The sequence below is a fragment of the Danio rerio genome, chromosome 7 (assembly GCF_052040795.2).
Source record: "Danio rerio strain M-AB ecotype USA chromosome 7, GRCz13ab, whole genome shotgun sequence".
Taxonomy (NCBI): Eukaryota; Metazoa; Chordata; class Actinopteri; order Cypriniformes; family Danionidae; genus Danio; species Danio rerio.
Window position 1 is genome coordinate 24974812 of NC_141027.1, and position 24135 is coordinate 24998946.

The 24135-nt window shown below is 36.8% G+C and overlaps 1 protein-coding gene across 28 annotated transcripts in view; it reads left to right on the top strand.

Moving 5' to 3' along the window:
* mark2b (MAP/microtubule affinity-regulating kinase 2b) overlaps positions 1–24135 on the top strand; it is an 88843-nt gene that overhangs the window by 47542 nt on the left and 17166 nt on the right. For 7 of the 28 annotated variants that reach the window (XR_015495644.1, XM_087261006.1, XM_087261008.1 and 4 more), the window contains exons 7-15: positions 467–523; positions 7100–7336; positions 7713–7832; positions 9597–9699; positions 9822–9934; positions 10020–10158; positions 10349–10488; positions 14393–14481; positions 21060–21206. Coding sequence is in view for 27 of the 28 variants with exons in the window: in XM_087261006.1 (XP_087117132.1) it covers positions 467–523; positions 7100–7336; positions 7713–7832; positions 9597–9699; positions 9822–9934; positions 10020–10158; positions 10349–10488; positions 14393–14481; positions 21060–21206 (1145 nt within the window). In the remaining variant the exon portion in view is untranslated. The remainder of the gene's footprint in view (positions 1–466; positions 524–7099; positions 7337–7712; positions 7833–9596; positions 9700–9821; positions 9935–10019; positions 10159–10348; positions 10489–14392; positions 14482–21059; positions 21207–24135) is intronic. The other 21 variants (XM_087261007.1, XM_087261009.1, XM_087261015.1 and 18 more) reach the window with 3 other exon arrangements.

The window sequence follows — 24135 nt, forward strand, 5'->3', positions numbered from 1 at the left end:
CTGCCATTTGATTGGTTTAGAAATTTGCGTTAAGGAGCAGTTGGACAGGTGTACCTAATAAAGTGGCTGGTGAGTGTATATGTATAAATAAATTACTTTGGTTTTTAACATAACTCAAGTTAAATACATTCTAAATATAAAATTCAAAAGAAGGATCACATGAACCTGAAAAACTGAGACATGTCAATTTTATATTTTAGATATTTTTGTAATGTATTAAATGCTAAACTTTTTTAAGCATATACAATTTGGAACAGTATTTGTGTGTGTGTGTGACAGGTGGTGTTCAGTTGTTCTTTGCAATTAGGAGTGTGTCTCTAACTCTGCTGAGTGCACATGTGTGTGTATGATGGCTTAATTACTGATAGAACAGCTCAATTAAAGAGGCACAACTCCCATGAGCTGCCGAAATCACTTCACCTACTTCTCTGATTACTCACCACACCTTCTCTCTTTATCTCTCCAGATTGTCTCAGCTGTGCAGTATTGCCATCAGAAGTGTATTGTACACCGAGATCTCAAGGTGAGAATTTGTTTCTGTGTGTGTGTTTGTGAGGCTCTATTCAGCTATACAGTCACCTTTCAGATGGTCTTTAGTAGCCCTTCTGTGTCTGTCATCAATGTCCATTACAGATGTCCAGGTGAAGGAATGAGTCCTCTTTTCAAACACACACACACACACACATGCTATCCTGAGCTCTGAACTCTGAAACTGCTGACCTCAGATCCTGTCCATGTTCAGATGAAAGGAAGTGTCTTTCTGGATGAACTGTTCCCTTCATAACTGAAGTTGCTTATTGGTCTAAACCATCATCATAGTGAGCCTTGAACCTTGTAGTCAGTCATTCAGAACATTTGCATGGACAACAGCATTCTGATATTATCACATTTAAGCCAATACTCTGATTACGAATCAGCCGTGTAAACAGGCTACTCTAAGTGTAAACAAAGAAATATTGATATTTTAGGGTGTTTTCACACCTGTAGTTCGATTGGTTTGTTCTGAAACGGGTATTAAAATGGTTACAATGTTGCTTTTTGCGGCAAAGTCTTGTGCGAATAGACTTTCCTCATATTGGTCAAATGGTTTATTTTGTGGGATTCTGCTGAGTTGTTACACATCGTTATTTTAATTTATGTTGATGAGAAATAAGGCATTATAAGCAAAAAGGTGTGCTTTAAATTTGAATGGTGACATCCACAGACATGGTCATCACTAAATATAACTCGAGTTGTAAGAATTTCTCATACATAGCCTAATTTTAACGATCAAGGGTTGTATATTATATATCTATTCTATATCAGAAGTTGCATTGGTATTTGTTTAATAGTTCAATTAGACAGCTTGCATTCACTTTTGTATTTGTCAGAAAACACACTTTTATCAGTAGGAATGACATCCCATCCTACTCCTAATTCTCTTTTCTTGTAGTCATACATTTGTCTATAACATAACCATAAAACACTGTTTTTATGACTTTTAAGTTTTGGTATCTAGGGTTTAAAAGGTAACATTTAAGGTGATAATATTTTGTGGTCAGTTGGTGGCAAAATATCAACACGACAACCAAAATACTGCAAAAAGAAGTGAATTTATTTACAATAGTGAAAGGAAGTCAAAAAGCAATAAAGTATTATTTACAAGATCTCACAACATAAAATAAATCCATCAATATAGATTAAAGATGGTGGGGGAAACGAGAGTTAAGTGGCGCCAAATAAATGAAAGAAATATAACAAAAACCCCAATTCTAACTAATAATTACCCTCTAAACTGTCTAATACACAATAAACAAACAAAACATCTTCAGCGTTTTCACGCTATAACTAATCTACTCTTCTAACCAAATATACGGAGAAAACTTACAGCGGGTGGCGCTCACTTCAAAACTAGTGTGTTTAGACAGTGGAGTTATCTGCGTGATGCAATATGTATGTCATGTGACATCTAAACTCCTCGAATCCAAGGGAAAGGCTGAAGACAGACGTCAGGGGATTGCCACATATACACATCCAAGACGGTAACAGCGATCAACACAAGAACAGGACCAAAATCAAAACTAAGTTCACGTCAACATCACAGCATATAACAACAAGCCAAAAACACACACAAAAGCAAGCAAAGACCGCAAGCAAGAAAGAGCAAAAGCAGAACGAGCTTCCCCGCTCGCATCCCTTTTAAACTTTGAGCTCCTGTGCTGATTGGTTGTGAAGGTGATGACGTCACAAGGTGTAATTGAGATTGACGTCTTCACGGACGAATGGGATACTGGAATGGGCGAACCTGAGAACTGACAGAGAGAGGAGGAGGGAGCAAGCGAGCGAGCGAGAGAGGGAGAGAAATAGAGCGCACACACACAAGCAAAAACAAACAGGCATATACATATGACTGTAACAACTGTGTTATAGCAAAGTCCCTTTAAGGCAAGTCATTTCACTCAGCAGCTAGTATGCTCGGGCATTCTGTCTGAATTGGAAAACATTAAATTCTCCAAAACTGTTTTCCAAGCTTACGATTACATTACATATTTATAATCACCAATAGAATAAAACTATCTCATAAGTTTCGTTTCTAAACATCCGAATCAAACAAAGTTGGCATATTTTCAGGTTGCCCAAGCTAATGCACATGCGCACTCGTAAGGAACGAGATCACAACACCAACCTCATTTATGGCCGTTCTACATATTATCATCCTCTGGATAATGAATGTCTGATCGCGCTGGTCTTCAGAAGTACTTCACAACTTGGTCTTGATGGCGAATCTCCTCCAGAAATGACAGCGACTCTTTGTTTACAAGTTTGTGGGCGTTTGAGTAATTGATGTCATGTGATGTGCATTTGACAAGACGGACTGTACCTCACGTTTGTTGCATACAGATTGCAAACCAAAAGTTTTTAGTTTTTTAGTATAGTTGGTTCATTTAAAAGCACAGATTTCAAGCTTAAGACTGCCAATATCCACTCTGAAACTTCCACAATGATCTCATGGCCGTGACTCAGCTTCAAAACTTCTTTTTAAACCAAAAGAACGGTTTTGCTCTAAACAACACAAAAACTACCAATTTTTAGCTAAATATATGTGTCCTGATTTAGCAAAATGGGACATATATATGATTGTCAACATTTTGTGACCCTTTAAGCTCCTCCACAACAGCACACAAACCCCTGGTCAAAAGATTGTTTGAAAAAGGTACAAGCCAAGGAAAAATGTACGCAAATTGAAATTCGCCATTGAATTCTATTTGATCTGTAGTTCCTGTGTGCTCGGCTAGACCCTTTTGTTGTTGAGTGACACCAAGTTGTGTTTTACTGTAACTTCAGCAGCTCAAGGCAAATGAATAAAAGAGCCAATCTCATGGGTCAGCCAGTTTTAATGTGGCACGTCAACCTAAGAAAAACAAGCCTGAGGCGTATTATGCATTTTGTACATTGGTGTGTACGCACACACTTGTGCCTTTTGTTATGCGACAGGATAAATGCACACAGAAGTGATCAACCGTTTGGAAGCATTATTATCCACCATAGTCTGTTGTGTTTGTACAAGTTGCAAAGTTTTCATAAATTGAAAAAATCAAAGTACCAAAGCTGTGTTTGGTACTATAACCAAGAAAAACTACAGTATTGACATGTGAAATTCAGCATGGAGTGTCAGCGTGGCATAGCCTGGGGATATATTGATGTATGTTACTAATCGGTCTATGTACTATAACATGTAAAACAGGAACATGAGGGGAATATTCTAAAAACAACCCATCTAAACACCTTAATCCTAATATTGCCTTAATAAAAAAACAATTCCTGTTGTCCTTGATGTCGTTCTCTTGCACTTCACTCCCAGAAATGATGTATAGTCTCCGACTGACTCAGTGTTTGCTCCATTTCTTAACGCTCTTTATCGACCCATTTAATTTACTCTCCCACACACAGTCACACTCACACACTCACATTGAGATGTATACTAAATAATGGCATCGCAGTACTGGAGATGTATTGATTACAATAGAACAAGGCAGCGTTTGACATATTGATTCAATATGAGCACCATAAATAATAAAGCACTTATTCAAGCCTTGTAGTTGCATCAGAGTGTGTGTTGCCTTAAACCACACCTCTGTTGTGGCTACAAAGCTTTCTGGCTGTTCAGGTTGGATTGCAGGATCAATATCCTATTTCTTTTAAGTTAAAGGCGTGTTGATTGTTGTGTTGTGTTCAGTGGCACTTGCCCCAGCAAAGCAAATGAAAGTAATTGGAACTGTTTTGTCCTCAATTGTTGCGGTATATGCAGTAACGTAGATGCACCACTGATCAAAAGTTTGGTAGACTGCAAGATTTTGTTATCTGTCTTATTATTGATTATTATGATTGTTTATTTAAAATAAAAGTATACATTTGTTTAGCAAGGAAGTGTCAAATTACACAATTGAGATCCATCCATTTTATTTATTTCAGATAAATGCCGTTTATCAGTTTTATGAATTTTATTTTTCGATGAAATTTAAATTCCTTATAGCACATGTGTCCAGTTTCTGGAAGGCTGCAGTTTAACCCTAATTAAACACACCTGATCAGACTAATTAAGTCTTTCAGGCTTGTTTGAAACCTACAGGTAAGTGTGTTTAAGCAGGGTTGGAACTAAACTGTGCAAAGCTGCGGCCCTCCAGGAACTGGATTTCACACCTGTTCCTTAAAGTGTATCACAGATTCATCAAAAATGTTAAGCAGCTCATTTTCGATGTAATGTTTTCATAGTTTGTTTTCTAAATTCTTCTGAAATTCAACCTAGGTTTGTATTTCAAGAAACTTTATCAGAATCAGAAAGAGCTTCATTGCCAGGTATGTTCACACATAAAAGGAATTAGTTTTCGTGACAGAGCTTCTACAGTGCAACAGAATTACAGAGACAGACATAATAAATTTATTTTTAAAAATAGAAGTAAGTAGTGAATGCAAATATACAAATTGGCATGTAAAGTATGTTGTTAAATAAATAAGTTTATATGTGTATAAACAGGGTATCCACAGGTCTTAAAAAGTATTAAAGGTTGACAAATCAATTTTGAGAAAATTAAGGCCGTTAAAAGGTATTAAAAAAGTCTTAATCACATTTTGCAAGGTCTTAAATTTTGTTCAAGCATTGTCCAAAGTGTTTGACTTCAAAAAAGCATAAATATATTTATTTTCCTTGATTCACGCGATTGAATCAGGCTGGGGCGCATCTGGGCCAAGCTCCTCAGTCCAGGTGATGTCAAGTAATTTGCGACAAACTTGGGAAGGTGATGTGACGCTTTGCACATGTAGCGAAACCGTAGAGCGAATCAGGCGGCAAAATTGGAAAATGTTAGTTTTGCGTAATCCTGGTTGGAGTGAGACAAGTTTAAACAGTTGCTGAAGCCTGTCGCTGAAAACGACGTAATTTACGCGTAATTTATTCTTCTGAGCTTATCTGAGTTCTGTTGCATGATTGTGCTCCATTGATTTATTTACAACGGTTAAAAATCAATTATGTTTATTAAGTTAAAGGTTTGATACTGATTAGAACTTGAGGTGGCGATGAGGTCTTAAAGTATCCTGAGAAGGTCTTTAAAAGGGTATTGAAATAAGAATTCCTGCATATACCCTGATAAAGCAGGTAGTGATGTTTGTTTCAAATTTACTATCAGAAAGTGTTCATGTGCACAGTGCCCTGTAGCATCGACCAGAAGATAGAAGTTCAAAGAGGTAGTGTACTGGGTGTGAGGGGTCCAGAGTGATTTTGGTAGTCCTTCTGCTCGCTCTGGATAAGTACAGTTCTTGGAGAGTAGGGAGGGTTGTATCAGTGATTCGCTCATCAGTCCAAACTATTTGACGTAGTCCCCAGTTCAGAGGTCAGATTTGGTAGCTAAGCTAAACCAGACAGTGAAGTGCAGAGGACTGATTCAGTGATGGATGTGTAGAACTATTTCAGCAGCGCCTTTGGAATGTTGATCTTCCTCAGCTGATGAAGGAAGTACAGCCTATGTTGAGCTTTATTGACAATGGAGTCAATACGAGTGTCCCACCTCAGAGAGATGAAGAAAACCTTTAGGAAATCTTACAGACCTCTTTCTCTGAATGAAAGTGTACATCACAATCAACTCAGACAGATTCTTGAACACAATTCTGCTTTCTTGAAGGTCAAAAAAGTTTAACTTATTGACCTTATTCTGCAATGTGGAAGTGCGATTCAGCAATTGTTTTAGAACTTCAGATTGAGTTGCTTATGGGAGAAATGACCAGGAATAATAAACTGCAGAAAACTATGTGCTCTACAAACAAGTATGTTCATGACTATACATAAAAAGAAGGATAATATGATAAGAAAATATCAGTTTGTAACATGAAACAGCATAGCAAGCTGTTTTTAATGTCTAAAAATCATTATAAGTGAATGAGACCGGAAGTGTTGAGCCAAAAAGATTCCAATTGTTGTGCATACGTGAAGAGTAAGGTCAGAAGGTCAAAGTTTCTTTTTTCACTTCTCTTCACATTAAGAAGACCTTTTGTTGTGTTATGTGAAGTGTGAAGTTTTTCACACAACATCTTTCATTAGTGTGTTTGGTCAAAGACTATAAAAATCATATTTCAATCAGCCACTGAGTGAAGATACAAATTAGCTATATTAAGAACAACAAAGCTAAATTGAAGAGTTTAAAGTAGAAGGACAATATAATTGCAGCTTAACGAGGCATGTATGTTGCCCCCATGCCTTATTCATCCCTTTCTTTGTTGCTGTGTGTTTGCGTGTTGTAAAAGTTTGGCTTTATTGGCAGAGTAATATTTAACTCAGCAAAACGAGCCCAGTTAGCACCCGCTTCTGTTGCTAGGAAACACGGCCTCCCTGTGCGGCTAAAGTTAGTGTGTAGATGTTGAGTGGCAGCACAGAGGGCAAGTGTCTACACACACGCATAATAGCATGAGTGAACTAGTTAGGAAGATTTGGACAAACACATTGAAGGAAGAGAAACAACATTTCTAGCTGTTGCTGACTGAAATATGAACCTGTAGCTGCTTTTCATGTCAGATGCAATCTCTTTTTTTGGCAGCGCATGTCTTCATTTTGTCCTCTTTTCCCCCTTAGGCTGAAAATCTTTTATTGGATGCTGACATGAACATAAAGATCGCTGACTTTGGCTTCAGTAATGAGTTTACGGTGGGCAATAAATTGGACACGTTTTGCGGTAGCCCACCGTATGCAGCCCCTGAGCTCTTCCAGGGCAAGAAGTATGACGGGCCAGAGGTGGATGTGTGGAGTCTGGGTGTCATTCTCTACACACTGGTCAGTGGCTCGCTGCCATTTGACGGGCAGAACCTGAAGGTGAAGGATACCAAATGTCTTAAAGGAATAGTTCACCCAAAAATGAAAATCATCATTTATTCACTCTTTATTTTTTCCAAACCTGTTTGAGTTTCTTTTTTCTGTTTAATTCAAAAAAGATATTCTGAAGAATGTTGGAATGGAAACTGTTAGCCATTGACTTCCATAATATATATTTTTTTCTATGGAATTTAGTAGCTATCAGTTTCCAACGGAACAGGAAAAGTAACTTATTAAGGTTTGGAGCCTTCATTTTAGAATGGAGAGTACATTTTCATTTTTAGATGAATGAAACACTTTGATGCCCCTATCATTTGATTTATCCCTTTTATTGTTAGTGTAAGATTCTGACGGAGTGTGTTTTTCTCTTACGCAGGAGTTGCGAGAACGTGTGTTGAGAGGGAAGTATCGGATTCCCTTCTATATGTCCACAGACTGTGAGAACCTGCTGAAGAAGTTTCTTATCCTCAATCCAACCAAAAGGGGAAGTTTAGAGGTACACTTGCTTTTGACATATTTAGGTCAAAGAGGAAAAGAGGTTTTCAGGCCTCAAAACAGTAAAAGTCTAATTTAGCTTTAACATTTTTTATGTAAATAAGAATGTAGAAATTGATTATTTCCTACGCACTATTTTATTTTTTACCTAATAGCAGGAGTCCCCAACATTTTTATCAACATGAATCAGTCAGTGCTTGACAGTTTTACCATGGCTTGGGAGGGCATGGGGGTGGGTGTATGTACATTGCTAGGCGACCATCAACCATTTTCATAGAGGATGACAAGCTGACAAAACATTCTGCAACTCTGATACAAGTTTTATTTATAGAGAAAAGGTAAGCACTGCAGTGTTTGGGTGTTCTGTGCTTGTCTGATATAATTAGTCTACTAAAATGTGTATCTTTCATACAAAGTATGAAGCTATTCGTCAGTTATTGCGTGACTCGCGGTGCGCTATTCTAAAAAGTTGAAATTTTGCGCATCACAAATTGCGCAAACCACACACCTCCATTGGAAATAAAGACCTTGCGCATGGAAAGATTCAATATGTGAACGGCCTTTAAGGCCGCCATCATTGTGATGATTTTTAGGTGAATACTGGATTCACCTGATTTGTTGACAAATAGATTGTGGATCCTTGGCAGTTTGTGGGTCCTTTACTGGGCCTTTTCCCCTTTGCAAAGAAACTTTCCAAAGACACCTGTTTCTTACTCATTTGCTGCTTGTGGATTTAATATTAGTGCTCAAGTGACCAAGATGTAAGCGAGAAAATACGGTCATTATTCAAAATAAAAGTAAAAAAAAATAAAAGATCATTCAATAGTTTCAATAGGAAACAATAGTTTGTATACCAAAAAATAAAACTAGCAATTGTCAAGCGTATTTAGAAGAATCTTTTGAAATATAATCTGGAATATTTATTTATTTATTTATTTATTTATTTATTTATTTATTTATTTTTATACATTTGTCCCTTACAAGCCACTTTCCTTAAAGCCACTCAGTTAAAAAGTTTAAAACATTAAAATAGACATTTTTATGTAAAATGCTTTCTATATATAAAGTCACTTGTAAATTAAATTTGCTTTTCTTTTTAATTAGACATATTTAGACATCAGATATCTGACTGTGACCTAGAATACAGTAAGACATCAGATTTAACAAATGTAGCTCACACCAAGTCTTAGTTATGAAGACAGCACAAAATATGAAGAATTAAAAAAAAATAAAAAACAGTACATACACGTACTCTATTTTTAATAATTTTCTTTTAGAGATGCAAAATGTGACCAAAGTTCCAGTGACTTTTTGTTCTTGATTTGCTGTATAAGGATTTTTAGACAGCAGTTCTTTAGCCACAGTTTCTACAAATATGTTTGTGTATTTACAAAAAAAATCCCTGAGGCCTTTTGTGGATGCCTACAATGTCCTTTACATTAATTCAGATCTTTTTTTTTAAGTAAAGAAATATATTTATACTGAATTTATACACTCGAAAAATGCTTTTGCTGGTTGTTCAAACTGTTTATTTAAAATAAGCTGAAACAACACAACTCACAACTGAGTTTTTTGGCCCAACTTAATTGTTTATGTTCAATCTACTTAAATTTGTAAAAACAATTACGTTAACGTTTATTGATTTTTTGTGACAACATGAAGGAAATGTGTGCAACACAGCATTTTTTACAGTGTAGTCTTATGTAAAAACATTGATTTGTGAGATCTCTCTGATTTTGCATGTCTGTGTCTGCAATCGGCTCAGCAGCAGATCATGAAGGATCGCTGGATGAATGTAGGTTATGAAGACGATGACCTGAAACCTTACATTGAGCCTCAACCAGACTACAAAGACCCCAGGAGAACAGGTGTGTGTTTGCACATTTCAAATAGTCTAGATGTTAGAGTAAAACCTAAATACATGACACCATGTCAAATTGGGAAATGTTTAACATAATAAAATATCATGGTGTATGTTTCACCCACTCAGACATAATGCTTCAGATGGGTTTCTCTCAAGAAGAAATCGAGGACTCTCTCGTCAAGCAAAAGTACAATGAAGTCATGGCCACATACCTGCTGCTCGACTATAGGAATTCAGAGGTACCCAAATACATGAACACACTCACACTTTAATCAGTACAAACAATGGTGACTAGATCTGATCTTTGAAAATCTCTACTTAAAGCTTGACGAGGGGGTCAACCTGTCATTAAAGTCACGCCCAGGAAGTGACCTCACTAACAGCAACGCCCCTTCTCCACCTCATAAGGTACAGCGCAGTGTGTCATCGACTCAGAAACCTGCCAGAAGATCAACAGATCAGGGTGAGTTCATTGTAAGGTTTTATGGGTTACATTTGTTTATTTATTTGTATTTTATTTTGTTTGTTTTATTAAGAAAGAATAGTAACTGAATAGAAATAAAATGTTTTCATTTTTAGGTTAAAGTGCTCAGAGAAGAGATACTGTACATACATACACCCATAAGTTTGACTTTGTTTGACCCTGTTTTCAGGCTCATACTCGAAAAGGCCTCAGGGAGAAAACAAGCATGGAGTGGAGGATTCTGGGAGGAAAGGTTCAAGTAGCTCCACCAAAGTTCCACCCAGTCCGGTTATCTCCAGTGAACGTAAAAAGAGTTCGACACCCTCTACTGTAAGTCTGGATCTGTTTAGTGGTGTATTTCTTAGGATTATGGTTAGGCTAGTGTAGATTATGGTTAACATTTGGGTTTTGGAAGCACATTCCACCATGTATACAAATTTTGTTTCTGTAAACTGCTAATCACAATTAAAAAAAAAAAAGAAATAGAAATGACCCATTTTGTTGTTTAAAGCATAAAATAAAAAAGGTTTTATATTATTACTTTTATAGTAATTAATTATAAGTGACTCTTTAATGTTTTTTATAAATGGACACACATTTATTAAAAAACTTTACAAATCCTCCATGAATTAAAAATAAAACATTAATTAAGGGTAATAAAGAATAAATGAGAATATACAAATGTATTTCCAATCAGAGGTCAGGGCTTTGAGTTAATGAGAATCAGAAAATTAAAAGAGAGTAGCTTTTCAATTGGTTCAAAGTTTATTAAAGCAACCATTTTAAAAGCTGAAGTGATTTTTTTCTATTTATTAATTATAATATATATATTATGTACATCGCTCAGCATAAATGCATACATTCATCACAGATCTCTTTTTTAAAGCAATATTTTCTGTAGGATGCTTTATAATTATATATTTGTGCATATTCATTAGATCAGTGAGTAACAAAGCCAAAACTGGAACTTATCTAACAAAATAACTTAATATCACAGTCCAAAAACTGGTAGACTCAAATTAATTTTTGGGAGAAATATTAAATAGAATTTTAATAAACAGGACAAATCAAGATAAACATAAAAAATATAACGTTTAGTTGAAATGTTGTGTAACGCTTTAGAATAAGTGTCCATTATTACTAACGTTAGTTAAGTATGAATAATCTTGTATAGGATTTATTGATCGTAGTTCAACATTAACTAATGCATTATTAAAATCCAATGTTGTGCTTGTTAACATTAGGCAATGCACTTTGAGTTAACATGACTAACGTTATGTTACTTAGTAACATTAACAAAGATGAATACATTCTGTAAAAAATGTTTTGCGAATTGTTTATTCATATTAGTGAATACATTAATTAACATTAACTATTGGACTATTATTTTTAAAGGGTTACCAAATGTTGTTGTTTGTAATTTTTTATGTTTGAATTTAAATGGGTAACACTTTATTTTGATGGTCCAGTTGAGTATTAGTAGACCGTCTGCTGATACTGCTCCTTCAACAGGCATTTAACTGATTAGAAGAAACTTTGAAAGAACATGTCAACCTACACTAACACTAACCTCAGACCTACTGTAACAGTCTACTTATAATCTAACAAAAATTCGTTGGCATGTAGATGCAGTGTAACCTAAATTAAACCACCGAAATAAAGTGTAACCTTTTAATGTATTATCTTTCAATTTCTGAAAATGTTTGGTGAACAAACTCTTATTTTAATGGACATAACTGATTATTAAAAAAGTTTTGTTTGAATATACCATGAATCCTTGGCTATATTTACTGAGAAATGGACAAAAAATGTAAATTTTCAAAAGCAGATGTATTTATTTATGTAACCATTCAAAACCTACTCATCATTCAAAAAATTGTTAGATTATTAGATCGTTAGATGAATCCAATTTTCAAAACAATATTTGCAGTACATGGCTACTAGGGCTGTTTTCTGCAGTATGAAATGAATATAAATTCACCAGATGACTTAAATAGCTGTATTTTCAGGTGAAGAAATTGAATAATCAAATGTAAATAAATAACACTGTATAGTCTTAGTCATATAAATTGTTAATGCTACAACTGTTATCATTTCTTTTGTACAAATGCACTTGAAAAATTTCAGTTACAGGCCTTAAAATCCAAGCAAATTAAAAACTTTCACTCTATTAAGGTTAAACTATTTTGAACTATGGTTACTGGACAACTATAATGGCAGTCATATTTCCTAAAGGATGAATGAACTGAACTGATGTGACTATTGCAAAATTATACATTGCAATATCGATATATTCTGCATCCTAATTGCTACGATTAGCTCATTAACCAGCAACTGAAACTACTACATGTTTGCTACATTTTGAACTGTGACTTTCATATGGGGGACATTCTTGTGTACTTTCCAAATCATGTGCCAACCTCTTGCCATTTCCATTCTCAACTGCCAAAAGAAGAAAAAAAAAGTCAAAACTTGTTCAACCTTTAAAACAATGCAAAAAAAGCGGAACTGCAACAATTACATCGTTTATCTAGACCGCATGCTTGTTGATCTTTTACAAGCTTAAATGAAACAATACACAAAGCAGCACTGAAGAGCACTCGTGCTTATCAACAGCACTAATACAGCACCAAAGTCACGTCATGTTCTTTACTTTGGTTTCCATGTACTTGAAGAACATGTAATTACATTATGGATTGAGGAAGCATTTGACATAATAGCAGGGTCATTTTTAAACATCTTAACTGCCGCCTCTGTTCTCAGTTGCACGAGGTGCTCTGGAAAAGCCTGCTGATATTTTTCAGGCAGCAGATGGTTGGCAGGGTTTGCCCAGGGTTGAAGTGCACTCTCTGACCGAGAGATCTTTGGCACGACTTTTTTTTTTTTTTGCTTTCTAGTTATTTCTGAGAAAATGCAACAGGGGATGCTATTTTGAGCTTTTACTAACCACATCAAACTTGGAGATTCTGGGTTTTTGCGTCTATAGGAAGTGTTCTTTTTCATTTGTTCTGAATGGACAGTTTAAATTAAGCTGTTTAAAGTAGGCCCTGTTTGAGGACCGGCCAAGTAGTAGCTCTACCGCAGGCTGGATGGATGAGAGAGCGAATTTTCACGTCTTGAGTAATGGAAAGAAATGGGTTTTGTTTCTGGTTTGTCATTAAACATTCACCCAGGGTTCAGAGCAGGGTTGTCTGTTGCATGCTTGACTGCCATCGTTATCCACAAGCGTGCTTGGATTTGCTGTCACAATTCCAGTGTTAATTACTGCAAACAGACATTTCACATAAGATTAATGTAGTAAATAGATGTATATATCTTTAAAATGTTATTGTAATAATTAAAATAAAAATGGTAAATATGTAAATCAACTAAAAAACACTATAAATATTGTTTTAATAACTCTTAAAATAGTCATTGTGATCAGCCATTATAAAATCAAACTTTATAATTCTTGAAAAAAAAAAAAATAAATATATATATATATATATATATATATATATATATATAATTAAAATATTTGTATATTATATATATATATATATATATATATATATATATATATATATATATATATATATATATATATATATATATATATATATATATATATATATATATATATGTGTGTGTTAGTCAATTAGTAATTGGTAAATATTAGTATAAATTATATTATATTAGTATTTTTACTAATATTCTTATCAAATTATGATTTGATATTTTAATTATTTTCTTTTTATTTACTTTGTCTGTCTGTCTCTGTCTGTCTCTCTCTGTCTGTCTATCTGTCTGTTTGTCTGTCTGTCTGTCCATCTGTACGTCCGTCCATCCTTCTCTTCATTTATGAATTTTTCTAGTTGTTTTATTGAACAGTAACAACATGGCTTCCTTTGTGTGTGGCAACAGAAACCAAGCTATTAAAAGTACTTGTGGATTGCCCTATTTTTAACTTTAAATTAAATATTATAAAAAATGAATCCATTCAAAATTGCTAATTTTTATAAAAATTAAACCTTGTAAAACAGTCTTAGAATTGTATCTATATATTATGTATGTTTTTTCTTATATGTTATTTATTGCTGTTGATGTCTTTTTATTGTTCTATTTTCTTATTATTATAGACAAGTGATATTTATGAAATGTAGTAAATTTAATCTAGTTTTTGTCATAAAATACCCAGAGAAGCTGATATGGTGACAAATTTAAAACTCTCTCTGCTGTCTGTGTGTCATTTCAGAATAGTATCCTGTCTACAGGCACAAGCCGCAGCAGAAACTCCCCTATTTCTGAGAGAGCCACTCTAGGAGTGCAAAACGGCAAGGACAGGTACACCCAGAGCCACTCACACATCTGATCAAAAATTATTTATCTCAACGAAGGCAAAGTTCAGGACAAAAAACACTTGCCTTTCTCCTGCGTCTCAAACATACGGGCACAGTTCATCCCGACAGATAAAAAACAAAACCAGTCAGCAGTTTTCTGTCATTTACACCACACACATACTGTATACACACGCGAACGGTCTACATATCTCTATTATATCTTTGCATTTGGACATTACCTGCCATAGAGCCCAAACTGACATTTATTAGATCCCCATAAACCCTGCCAGACTCTCATACTTAATCTACATTATTGATGCCAAGAGTACCATCTCAACCAATCCCACACACTAATAGGGAACAGGAAAAAAGATCATTTATTTATCTTCAGAACACTTTACTTACCTTAATAATTGCTTAAATCAGTGAAGCGCTGATAATGCAAACATAACACTGATAAGACGTCATCTAAGCCCCTTATAAGCCTCCCACAGTCATCGCTTCAGACGCAAAGTCAATCACCCTATACTTCCTGTGCACCTCTGACCATTGATCCATCATAACTCCTCCCTCTTCAGGACTCATTTTGCTGCTTATGCTCACACTCCACAAACTCCTGTGTCTTCACTGTATCAATTATACATATGCATGAGATGTATTTCGAAAAAAGACAATAGGGCTTTCTGCATACAGGAGTAATGTTTCACAATGATAGTGTACAAAGTAAATGGTGACCGGCAGCGTACAAATTATGAAGATGCTGCAATTTGTCAGGAGTTTAATCAATAATTATAATACAAAATGACAACTGTATGAGTTTTATAAGTTGTGAGAACTTAAATGTGCATTTCTAGTGCAGAAAGCCCTATGGCATTAATCATGACGAAGGCTTGTTCATACCATGTGTAAATAAACGGGGATGATGGCATTTTATAAGGAAGCAACACATACACAGTACAATTCCTTCATGTTATGCCAAAACAAATTAAGTTAATGTAATCGTTTTCACAAATTTAAGTGGATTGAACATAAAACAACTAAGGCCCCATTTACACTAGTGCGTTTTAGTTTTAAAACGGCGTTTAGATCAAACGGCGTCCACACTAGCGTTTCACCTAGCATCTCTGAACATATCTCCGTCCACACTACACCACCAAAAACGTATATCACGTGACCATTCGTGCGCTCTGGGCATGCGCGTTCTAGTATAAACAGAAAGCATGCATCTCGCTCGGCATTTGGTTATTGTTAGTCAACAAACGCCGGTTGTACATTAAAGAGCCCATATTATGGGTTTTTGAAAATTCCCCTCCATGTAGTGTGTAACACAGCTCTAAGTGAAGTGGAGTATCCAGCTAAGGCTTAAATCTGTTAGTGTACAGTGTTAAAAACGGTTGATTCATCTAAAAAAGAGTCGACTCATAGTGCTTCAAACGAGTCGCCTTGATACGGATTCATTAGGTGTTTCGCCATGACGTACGAACGAAACCAAGTTATTCACGTGCACGCGCAAACCCGGGAGATTTCAAACCTGAGGCCCCGCCCTCTGACGCAGAAACCGAGACACACACACACACCCACACCCACAAACACACACACACACACACACAAACATGCCGGTCGATTGAAGTCACACTGCAGATGGATATATTGAGTCTCTACCCAAACATGAAACCTCAGCATTATAGCCAAGCAGTTGGAAACTACTGGAAACTTCTGGAAGCTACATGCTACAAAGAATACTTCATCAGCGTTTGTTAAAGGAAGGATCAGTAACTTACTGATAGACGTCAGGATGGGTTTCTTCCTCCATTTCTCAAGTGTAAGTACGTGCGATTAAAGTTGCCTCGTTGACTCTAGCTTGCAAATGTATTTAGTTGTGATTTGTTACTTGTAACCGTGTGTACTGTATCAGGTTAACTGGCTATATTCTCTTATCGCGTGCAAAGTCACGTTAAAAACGCGACGCGTGCTGCGTTAACGGAGCTCCGTGGACGGGGAGTCACGTTAGTGTGTGTGTCTGTGTGTGCGTGCGCGCGCTGTTGTCCGGAGGTGTGTGTGTTTGTGTGTGTGTGTGTGTGTGTGTTTGTGTGTGTGTGTGTGTGTGTGTGTGTGTGTGTGTGTGTGTGTGTGTGTGTGTGTGTGTGTGTGTGTGTGTGTGTGTGTGTGTGTGTGTGTGTGTGTGTGCGCGCGCGCGTTGTCGTCCGGAGCAGGGTTAAGTGCGTATGTGTGTGTGTGTGTGAGTGTGTGTGTGTGTCTGTGAAAAGAGCAGAGTGAGAAGCTAGGAGATCTCCTCAACAGTTTTTGGAGTTTTTGCTCAATAAAATAGTCAGTCGTCTGTATTTTTAAGTCCATAGTCTGCATTTACATTGACCCACTGGCAGCTAAAATCCACGCCTACACTATCGAGCGTGTATGAACTGTGATTACTTTTATATTGCTGATTAGCTGTTTGGCATTTCACTCTCTGACTGAAGGCAGTCGACCAATCGCAACAGACTGTCATTGGTCCAATCAGCGCAGATTAGCTTCGCGCTAAGGAGGGGTTTGGGAACAAATGAATCCCTGGACGATTCATACAGGAGTCGCTGGGATAATTAGGTAAAAATAAATGCAGATTATAAGACCATGAAAGTGTTTTTGACCTTGCATGCATATTAAACTGTTGTTGGAGACCCTTACAACCAAGATATGACCCTATTTCATGTATAATATGGGCTCTTTAATCGTGATGGCAAAGAAAGAAAGAGAAGTATTTTTTTGGACAGACGACGAGGTCGAGTTGTTACTAAACGTAACAAATGAATAACTGCACAATGGCGCCTAAAACAGACAACAGTGCAAACAACGCTCCCATTACTGTGTCCATGTTGTTGTTTATAGTGAAGGCTGGTCTGCTGTCTTCCGGTAGCGTTAAAGCCATGTGTTATAGTCATGTGATAGGGACGTGACGAATAAGGGAAGGATACGCAATGACACAAAAGCGCCAATCAGGTAGCGAGTCTCAGCAGTCCTGCCTTCGTTTTCAGATGTCTCCGTTTTTCCTCATCCACACTGAAATGGAGCAGCAGCGTTTTAGAATGAAAACGGCCTCTCCAGCGTTTCCAAAACGCTCAGTTTCTGGCGCTCAAGAACTCTGGCGTAGTGTGGAGGGATGGCGTAACCGTAGCAAAACTTATGCGTTTTAAAACGAAAACGCATTAGTGTAAACAGGCCTAAGTTGTACCCACACCCAGATCTAAACATGTAAAGTTTGTAGTTTGTCACTTCTGCCTAAACGGATAGACAGTTTAATTTACGTCAACTCAAACTTCAGTTTCTCTCAAATCTTGACCAATCAAATGCTCTCTAGTGTCTGACATGCCCCGCCCCCTTCAAAAAGATTCTCATTTGCTTTTAATTCGATTAACCACTCACATTGGCAGTGCTGTGATAAAACAAAACGCTACTGGCTGTTTTTAAAAAGGAGCGAGGAGCTACACTGTTTTGGTTAAAGTTATGTCAGACATTGTATAAAAGTACATATTTCAAAGCACTTCACGGGAACTTTAAATAAGTTTGAACAAGCAACAAAATTCTTTTTTTGAGTGAATGTATTTGGTGCCAAATCCTTAATTTCATTTAGTTCCTTGTAGTAACTAGTAACTGTTACTGCGTTCCTGACATGACTCAAACCCTCACTTCTCAGATATCAAATAAAGATATTGGAGGGATGCCCGGTGGTGCGAAATGGAAAAAAACGCACTTTCTTTAGCTCCATCTTACCAAAACGGAATTTTCTCACTTTTCTCACTTTCTCTCAAATTAATATTGCACTTCAGTACATTGAACAATGACGAAGGCGAACAAAGTTTAAAAGGGAGAGAAAGGAGTTGATGAGGAAGAAACAAAAGTAATAAAAGTGAGCGAAGGCGCTAAATGAGCGGATGCTAACCGTTACACCGCTTTATCAGTTAGCAACGACAATCTCATGCTTGCAATAAAAAATCAATACTCTTAGCGTTAACATGGACAAGAAATTTGATGATATTTCAAGTTCTCTTTCCACACTAATGAATGCAGTGGATGAGGTCGTTGAGCGAGCGGAGAAAATAGAACAAGCAGCGAATGAAAGTTGAATGCTGAGGCAACAAAAATGCAAGCGAAAATAGAAGACTATGAACCGCGATCTCGCCGCCAAAATATCGGGATAATACCATAAGTGGGAAAGGGATTGTAAATCTACTAGTTTAATAGCAACCAACATTTGAAGTGGATAAAAAATTATTTTCTAAATTGTTCATGAACAAGAATTAGTGTCGATCAATACTTTTTAGACAACTTTGAAATGTGATCCACGTCAAATGTTGACTACTGTATAAAAATATTAGCATTGCTGTGTTGTTTCAATTATATGTATAGTCACATCATGGACCAAATGTCATTATTGTGCTTGGTATCCTTTGAAACTTGGTGTGAACAAGCCTTTAACTGCTGTTATTAGAGCTGTGCTATGCTGCTCTATGGGTGGATATCTGTATGTATGTTAGGGACACTCTATTAAAGACCCCATGATTTCACATTGTGTTTTCCAGAAGAAGATCAACACTCATTCCTATTATGATCTTAATCTAGCATGTAGCAAATCATCTGCCATATACTACAGGTTATTTTTAACAAGATGTGATAAGAATTTTCTGTTAAAGTTGTGAATATTGCGATCATTCAAAAGAACTGTTTCATGGGGTCTTTAAGAGTTTTAACCATTAGTCCTTTTAATGCTCCTGCAGGTTTTGTGTGTGTGTTCTCATGAGCTTATCTGAAGGCATTCAGCCGGTGTGTCGGGTTAAATATTCCCCACACATCCTTTTTCCTTTCCATCTCTCTTTCTCTCTTTCGCTCTCTGCCGGCTTGTTTGTCTTTGTTTTGTTTGTTTTTTCTTCTGTCTGTGCTGTGTGAAGGTGTGCAATTTTGTGTGAAATGTTTTGTGAGTGTGTGTGAGTGGCTTTAAATGGATTAGGGTGGCTTGTGATGGAAAAAGCACTATTAACTCTGTTGTAAGGTTTCTCTAGTTGTCTGTAATAGGCTTAGCTTCTCTCTGCCACATAGCAAGGTGATAGCATGTTATTTCTCCACCACAAGCTCGACTAATCCTTGCATAGTGGTGTGCGCGTGTATATGAGTGTGCGTGTGTGTTTCTTTTGTGCTTTTCTGTGAAATCAGCACTCTGTTTGACCTCTTTCTCTATCCCTCCCCCTCTCTCACTTGTACCATTCACCACTGTCTGCAGCTTTGAGATCTATCCATCTATCCATCTATCCGTCTATCTGTCTATCTGTCTATCTATCTATCTATCTATCTATCTATCTATCTATCTATCTATCTATCTATCTATCTATCTATCTATCTATCTATCTATCTATCTATCTATCTATCTATCTATCTATCTATCTATCTATCTATCTATCTAGTATTTCTGTCTGTCTGTCTATTCATCCATATATTCATGTATCCATCCGTCCATCCATCCGTATGTCCATCCATCCATCCATCCATCCATCCATCCATCCATCCATCCATCCATCCATCCATCCATCCATCCATCCATCCATCCATCCATCCAATCCATCCATCCGTCTATCCATCCAGCCAGCCATCCATCCATCCATCCACCCACCCACCTATCCATCCATCCATCCATTTATCCATCTTGTATGTTTTGCTATATTGTCCATATATGTATATACATCTATTGCTGTCTGTTGCTCTATTTTTTTTTTATCTGTCTATTCCTCTATCGCTGTCTGTTGTTCTACCTGTCGCTCTATTTTGTCTCTGTCTGCTTGTCGCTGTCTGTCTAGCTGTTGCTCTGTTATTCTATCACTTTATCTACTGCTATGTCTTTCATCTGTTTGTTGTTGCTGTTGCTCTTTTTGTTGCTCTATCTGTTCATCTGTCATTCTGTTTGGGTATCTGTTTATCTGTTACTTTATTTCTCTAATAGATTTGATAGTCACTGATAGAGAGATGACCATTCTCTTATCCATCTGTTTTGCTATATCTTGCTATATTCTGTTTTGTCTATATATTTATTAGTATTGAAGAGTTCAGATGCAAAAACCTCACAGTGCTTCTAAAATCGATCGAAAATGAAAATTTTTCTCAGATTTTTCTGTTTATGTTGTTATTTGAGTGCTTTAAAGACCACAAAAGTGACTTTTTCTTTGCCATAATGTGATATTACTGAACCTACACACAAGCCTGATAAAAATGCTCATTTTGAAAGAAATCTTTAGAAGGTATTTAGAGGTTTTTGCATTACTCGGTCTGTCTGTCGGTCTATCTACTATCAGTTTATCTATTATTATGTCTATCTAGCTCTATCAGTAACAGGCTCTATCTCTCAGTCTGTCTATCTTAAATATCTTTGTCTGTTGGTCTATTTGTCTCCATCATGCTTTCTAATGTGTGCAAATTGTTGTTTCTAATGGAATGCTTCTCCCTCCCTCCCTGCCTCCACACATACGCGCACACATTTGTGTTTATGTGTGTGTGGATTTGTGCGTGTGTGTATGGAGGGGCTGCTCTCTCTCTCCCCCTCAGCCTGAGCACCCCTGGGTCCCGCGCCTCCACGGCCTCAGCTGGCCCTGTGCTCTCTTCATCCTCCTCCTCCTCACGCACCCGCCATCACAAGTCCCTGTCCACCTCTGCCCATCCCAGTCCCGCAGACCTGCACTCACATCGGCCCAGGCAAGTCCCCTCGCCGCCAAAGAGAAAAGCCAAAGGGAAACCAGTCATATCATTGTACTACTGTACAGTGTCGCATAGAGTGATGAAATCTGCAGCATGTCTCGAGGGGTTTATATATTCTTAGAAATCGTGTAGTTGGCAGGGAAAGAGCTTAGAGGAGGCTAGGAGTGACAGGAGTCAACACTCGGGGATGGTCGTGTTATAAAACAAGATGCATTTTCAGTTCCCTTCTAAAAAGATCGAAAGTGTATAGTTAATGATTCTTGTGTCTCCTCTTGACTAAGGCCATGTCCACATGTACATGGGTGTTTTTATGAACAGGGTTTTCACTGCTTTCATTTTTAAAATTAATCCCATCCAGATGAAAATGCAAAAATGATGCAAACAGGGACAGACTTAACCAATAAGCAGCCGCTTAGGACCCCGAGGAATTAGGGGGCCCCAACCAATAACAAGAAACCTATATAAATCATATAGCTCAGGGGTCTCAATCTACAGGCCCACGAGCCATTTGCGATCTTCCCCTCCTTCTTTATCCAGGCCGCAACTGATGTCAAAATTATAACGATATTCTGCCTAACAAAACATTTATTTTTGAATGACTATTATTGTTGTGCAGTCGCATATTCTGACTATAACCGTTAAGATTTTAATGTTGTTACTTATTTTCAAATCTTGGGCCGCCAAATGAATAGTGAACCGCACTGCCAGTCTGCCAGTAGTCAGAGTAGAGGTAGGTAGAGTGTAGGGTGAGAATTTTGGGAATATGTGTGTGTGTGGGGGGGGGGGGGGGGGGGGGGGGGGGTGTAGAAACAAGACAAACAATGAAATCGCTTCCTCAGCGATCCTGCTTTCTGGCCAAAACACCTGTCAAATGATGAGTGCTGTGAGATTGTTAAATAAAATAACTTTCTGCAGTGAAAATTAATGGCCGCCAATACACAAACAGCAATTATTTAATTCATATCAAAAAGGTTGATAAGATTAGTTTGATTATAAATAAATTTATTTAAAAAATTGTTCATTAATATTAAAATCCAATCACAAAAAATGTCTAATTAACTGTAGATTGATTGTAAATTTATTCTACTCATTTAATTTTGGATTAAGACGATAAAGTTTCCTTGAAATGTTAAAATATTTTAAATATATTTTTAACATGCAGTTTATTTACAAAAAACAAACAAACTAATATACAGAGGAAAAAAATATTTATAGAGAAAGAGAATGTTTTGACTTTCAATGCAAAGTCTGACTTTCTTTGTATGAACAACATGTCCATAATTTCATTTTTAAGTGAATTAAAAATACTTTATTAACCATTTATTATTTTTTGGTCAACCAGTTTTGGCCACAAAAGTAAGTCCAATTTATTTTAGACTCCACTGACTTTAATTTTAGGATAAAAAACATACATTTTTATTGAAAAAAAAGAAGGTCATAGCAAATTAGGACAACGAGAGCCTCACCCTAAAAAATGATGTCAGAGTTTTTTGAGCAAACTAGCCAGATTTTATTAACCAGCAAGACTTTCTTGGTCAACCAGTTTAACTGGCAAAAAATAAGCAGCTACATCTGTCGTAAACAAGCTTTTTTCAGCGACGAAGAAAATCTTATTACACCTCAATAAGTCATGAGTGATTTAATATGTGATGCAAATGATGCTACCTGTGTATTGAAAATGAGGAGAGTGATATTGTTTCCTTAGACTCTACCTAAGAACCTTAGAATAGTATGCATTGTGGATTAGTTCTAATATCTAATTTAGTAATTACACCAACTCTGTCTTACTTTACTTTACCCCCACACCCAACACCCCCCCCCTTTCCTGACTTCATCACTTATAAATGCTGCACAAATACAGCCACATATTGACAACTGACTACATCAGGGACACATGATGAATTGTGGCGCTGCAGCTAGGGCAGCGTGGTGTGTGAATGGCTCGTGTTAGCCTGTTAGTGCTGCTGTAAGTGAATGGCTGGTCTGTTGCATGCAGTGAGCTGAGCCTCTTCCGAGCGTGGTTGGGGACCATTGAGAGAAGGTACCGCTGCTCTGTTACATTGTCTCTCTCACCACCGTGTGCTTCTCTGCCCCTTGTGCACTGTCTTCCCTCTGGAGTGAAGCAGACCTCAGTGCAAGGGCCATATATTCAGACCTGAGCACTGTATATATGGGTGAGGGAGTGAGGAATCGTGCACAGCACAGCACATAGTGTGGCTTACTCTGTTTCTAAGGGTCCTTTCACGTGACTCACGTCAGGACACAGAGGAGATTTTCTGCAGATACACTTAAAATAGCGATATCAAACAGAAGATTGCATTTGTTTAAACTATTTATATAATTCTGATTTCTTGCAATGGCAGAGTGATAGATTTGATTCCCGGGAAATGCATGAACTGATCTTATTTGACATCTTAAATGTCAAATTTATAAAAGTAACACCCAAAGTAAATTCATCTGAAGTGCACAAAAGGGTTATGTGGACAGTGCATGTGATTTATCATAGGCCCGTTGCAGGCACAATTTCATTTTCATATATGTCCTTACATTGGTGTTACATTGAGCCAGGCTATTGTTTAACTGGTGGAAAAGAAAAGGAGAGTTTTCCTAGACATACAAGATAGATAGCCAGTTGCGTACATTGGCGAGTGTATGTGTGGGGTAAATATATCTGCAGTTCTAGTTTGAATTGTGTTATAAATTAAATGACTTTATCAATCATAACTTTTGCAGAGAAACAGAGCAGATATTGGACAAGAACAAATCTTTCTAATGCTCGTGTGTTGAGTAATGAAGTATACTTTAACTATAGGCACACTACATTTCTTTGTTGTAAAACATTCAAAATTTAAATCTGAAGTGTAAAAATAGCCAATATACTCTACAATAACAATTGCAAAAAAAGCCAATCTACAACATTACAATT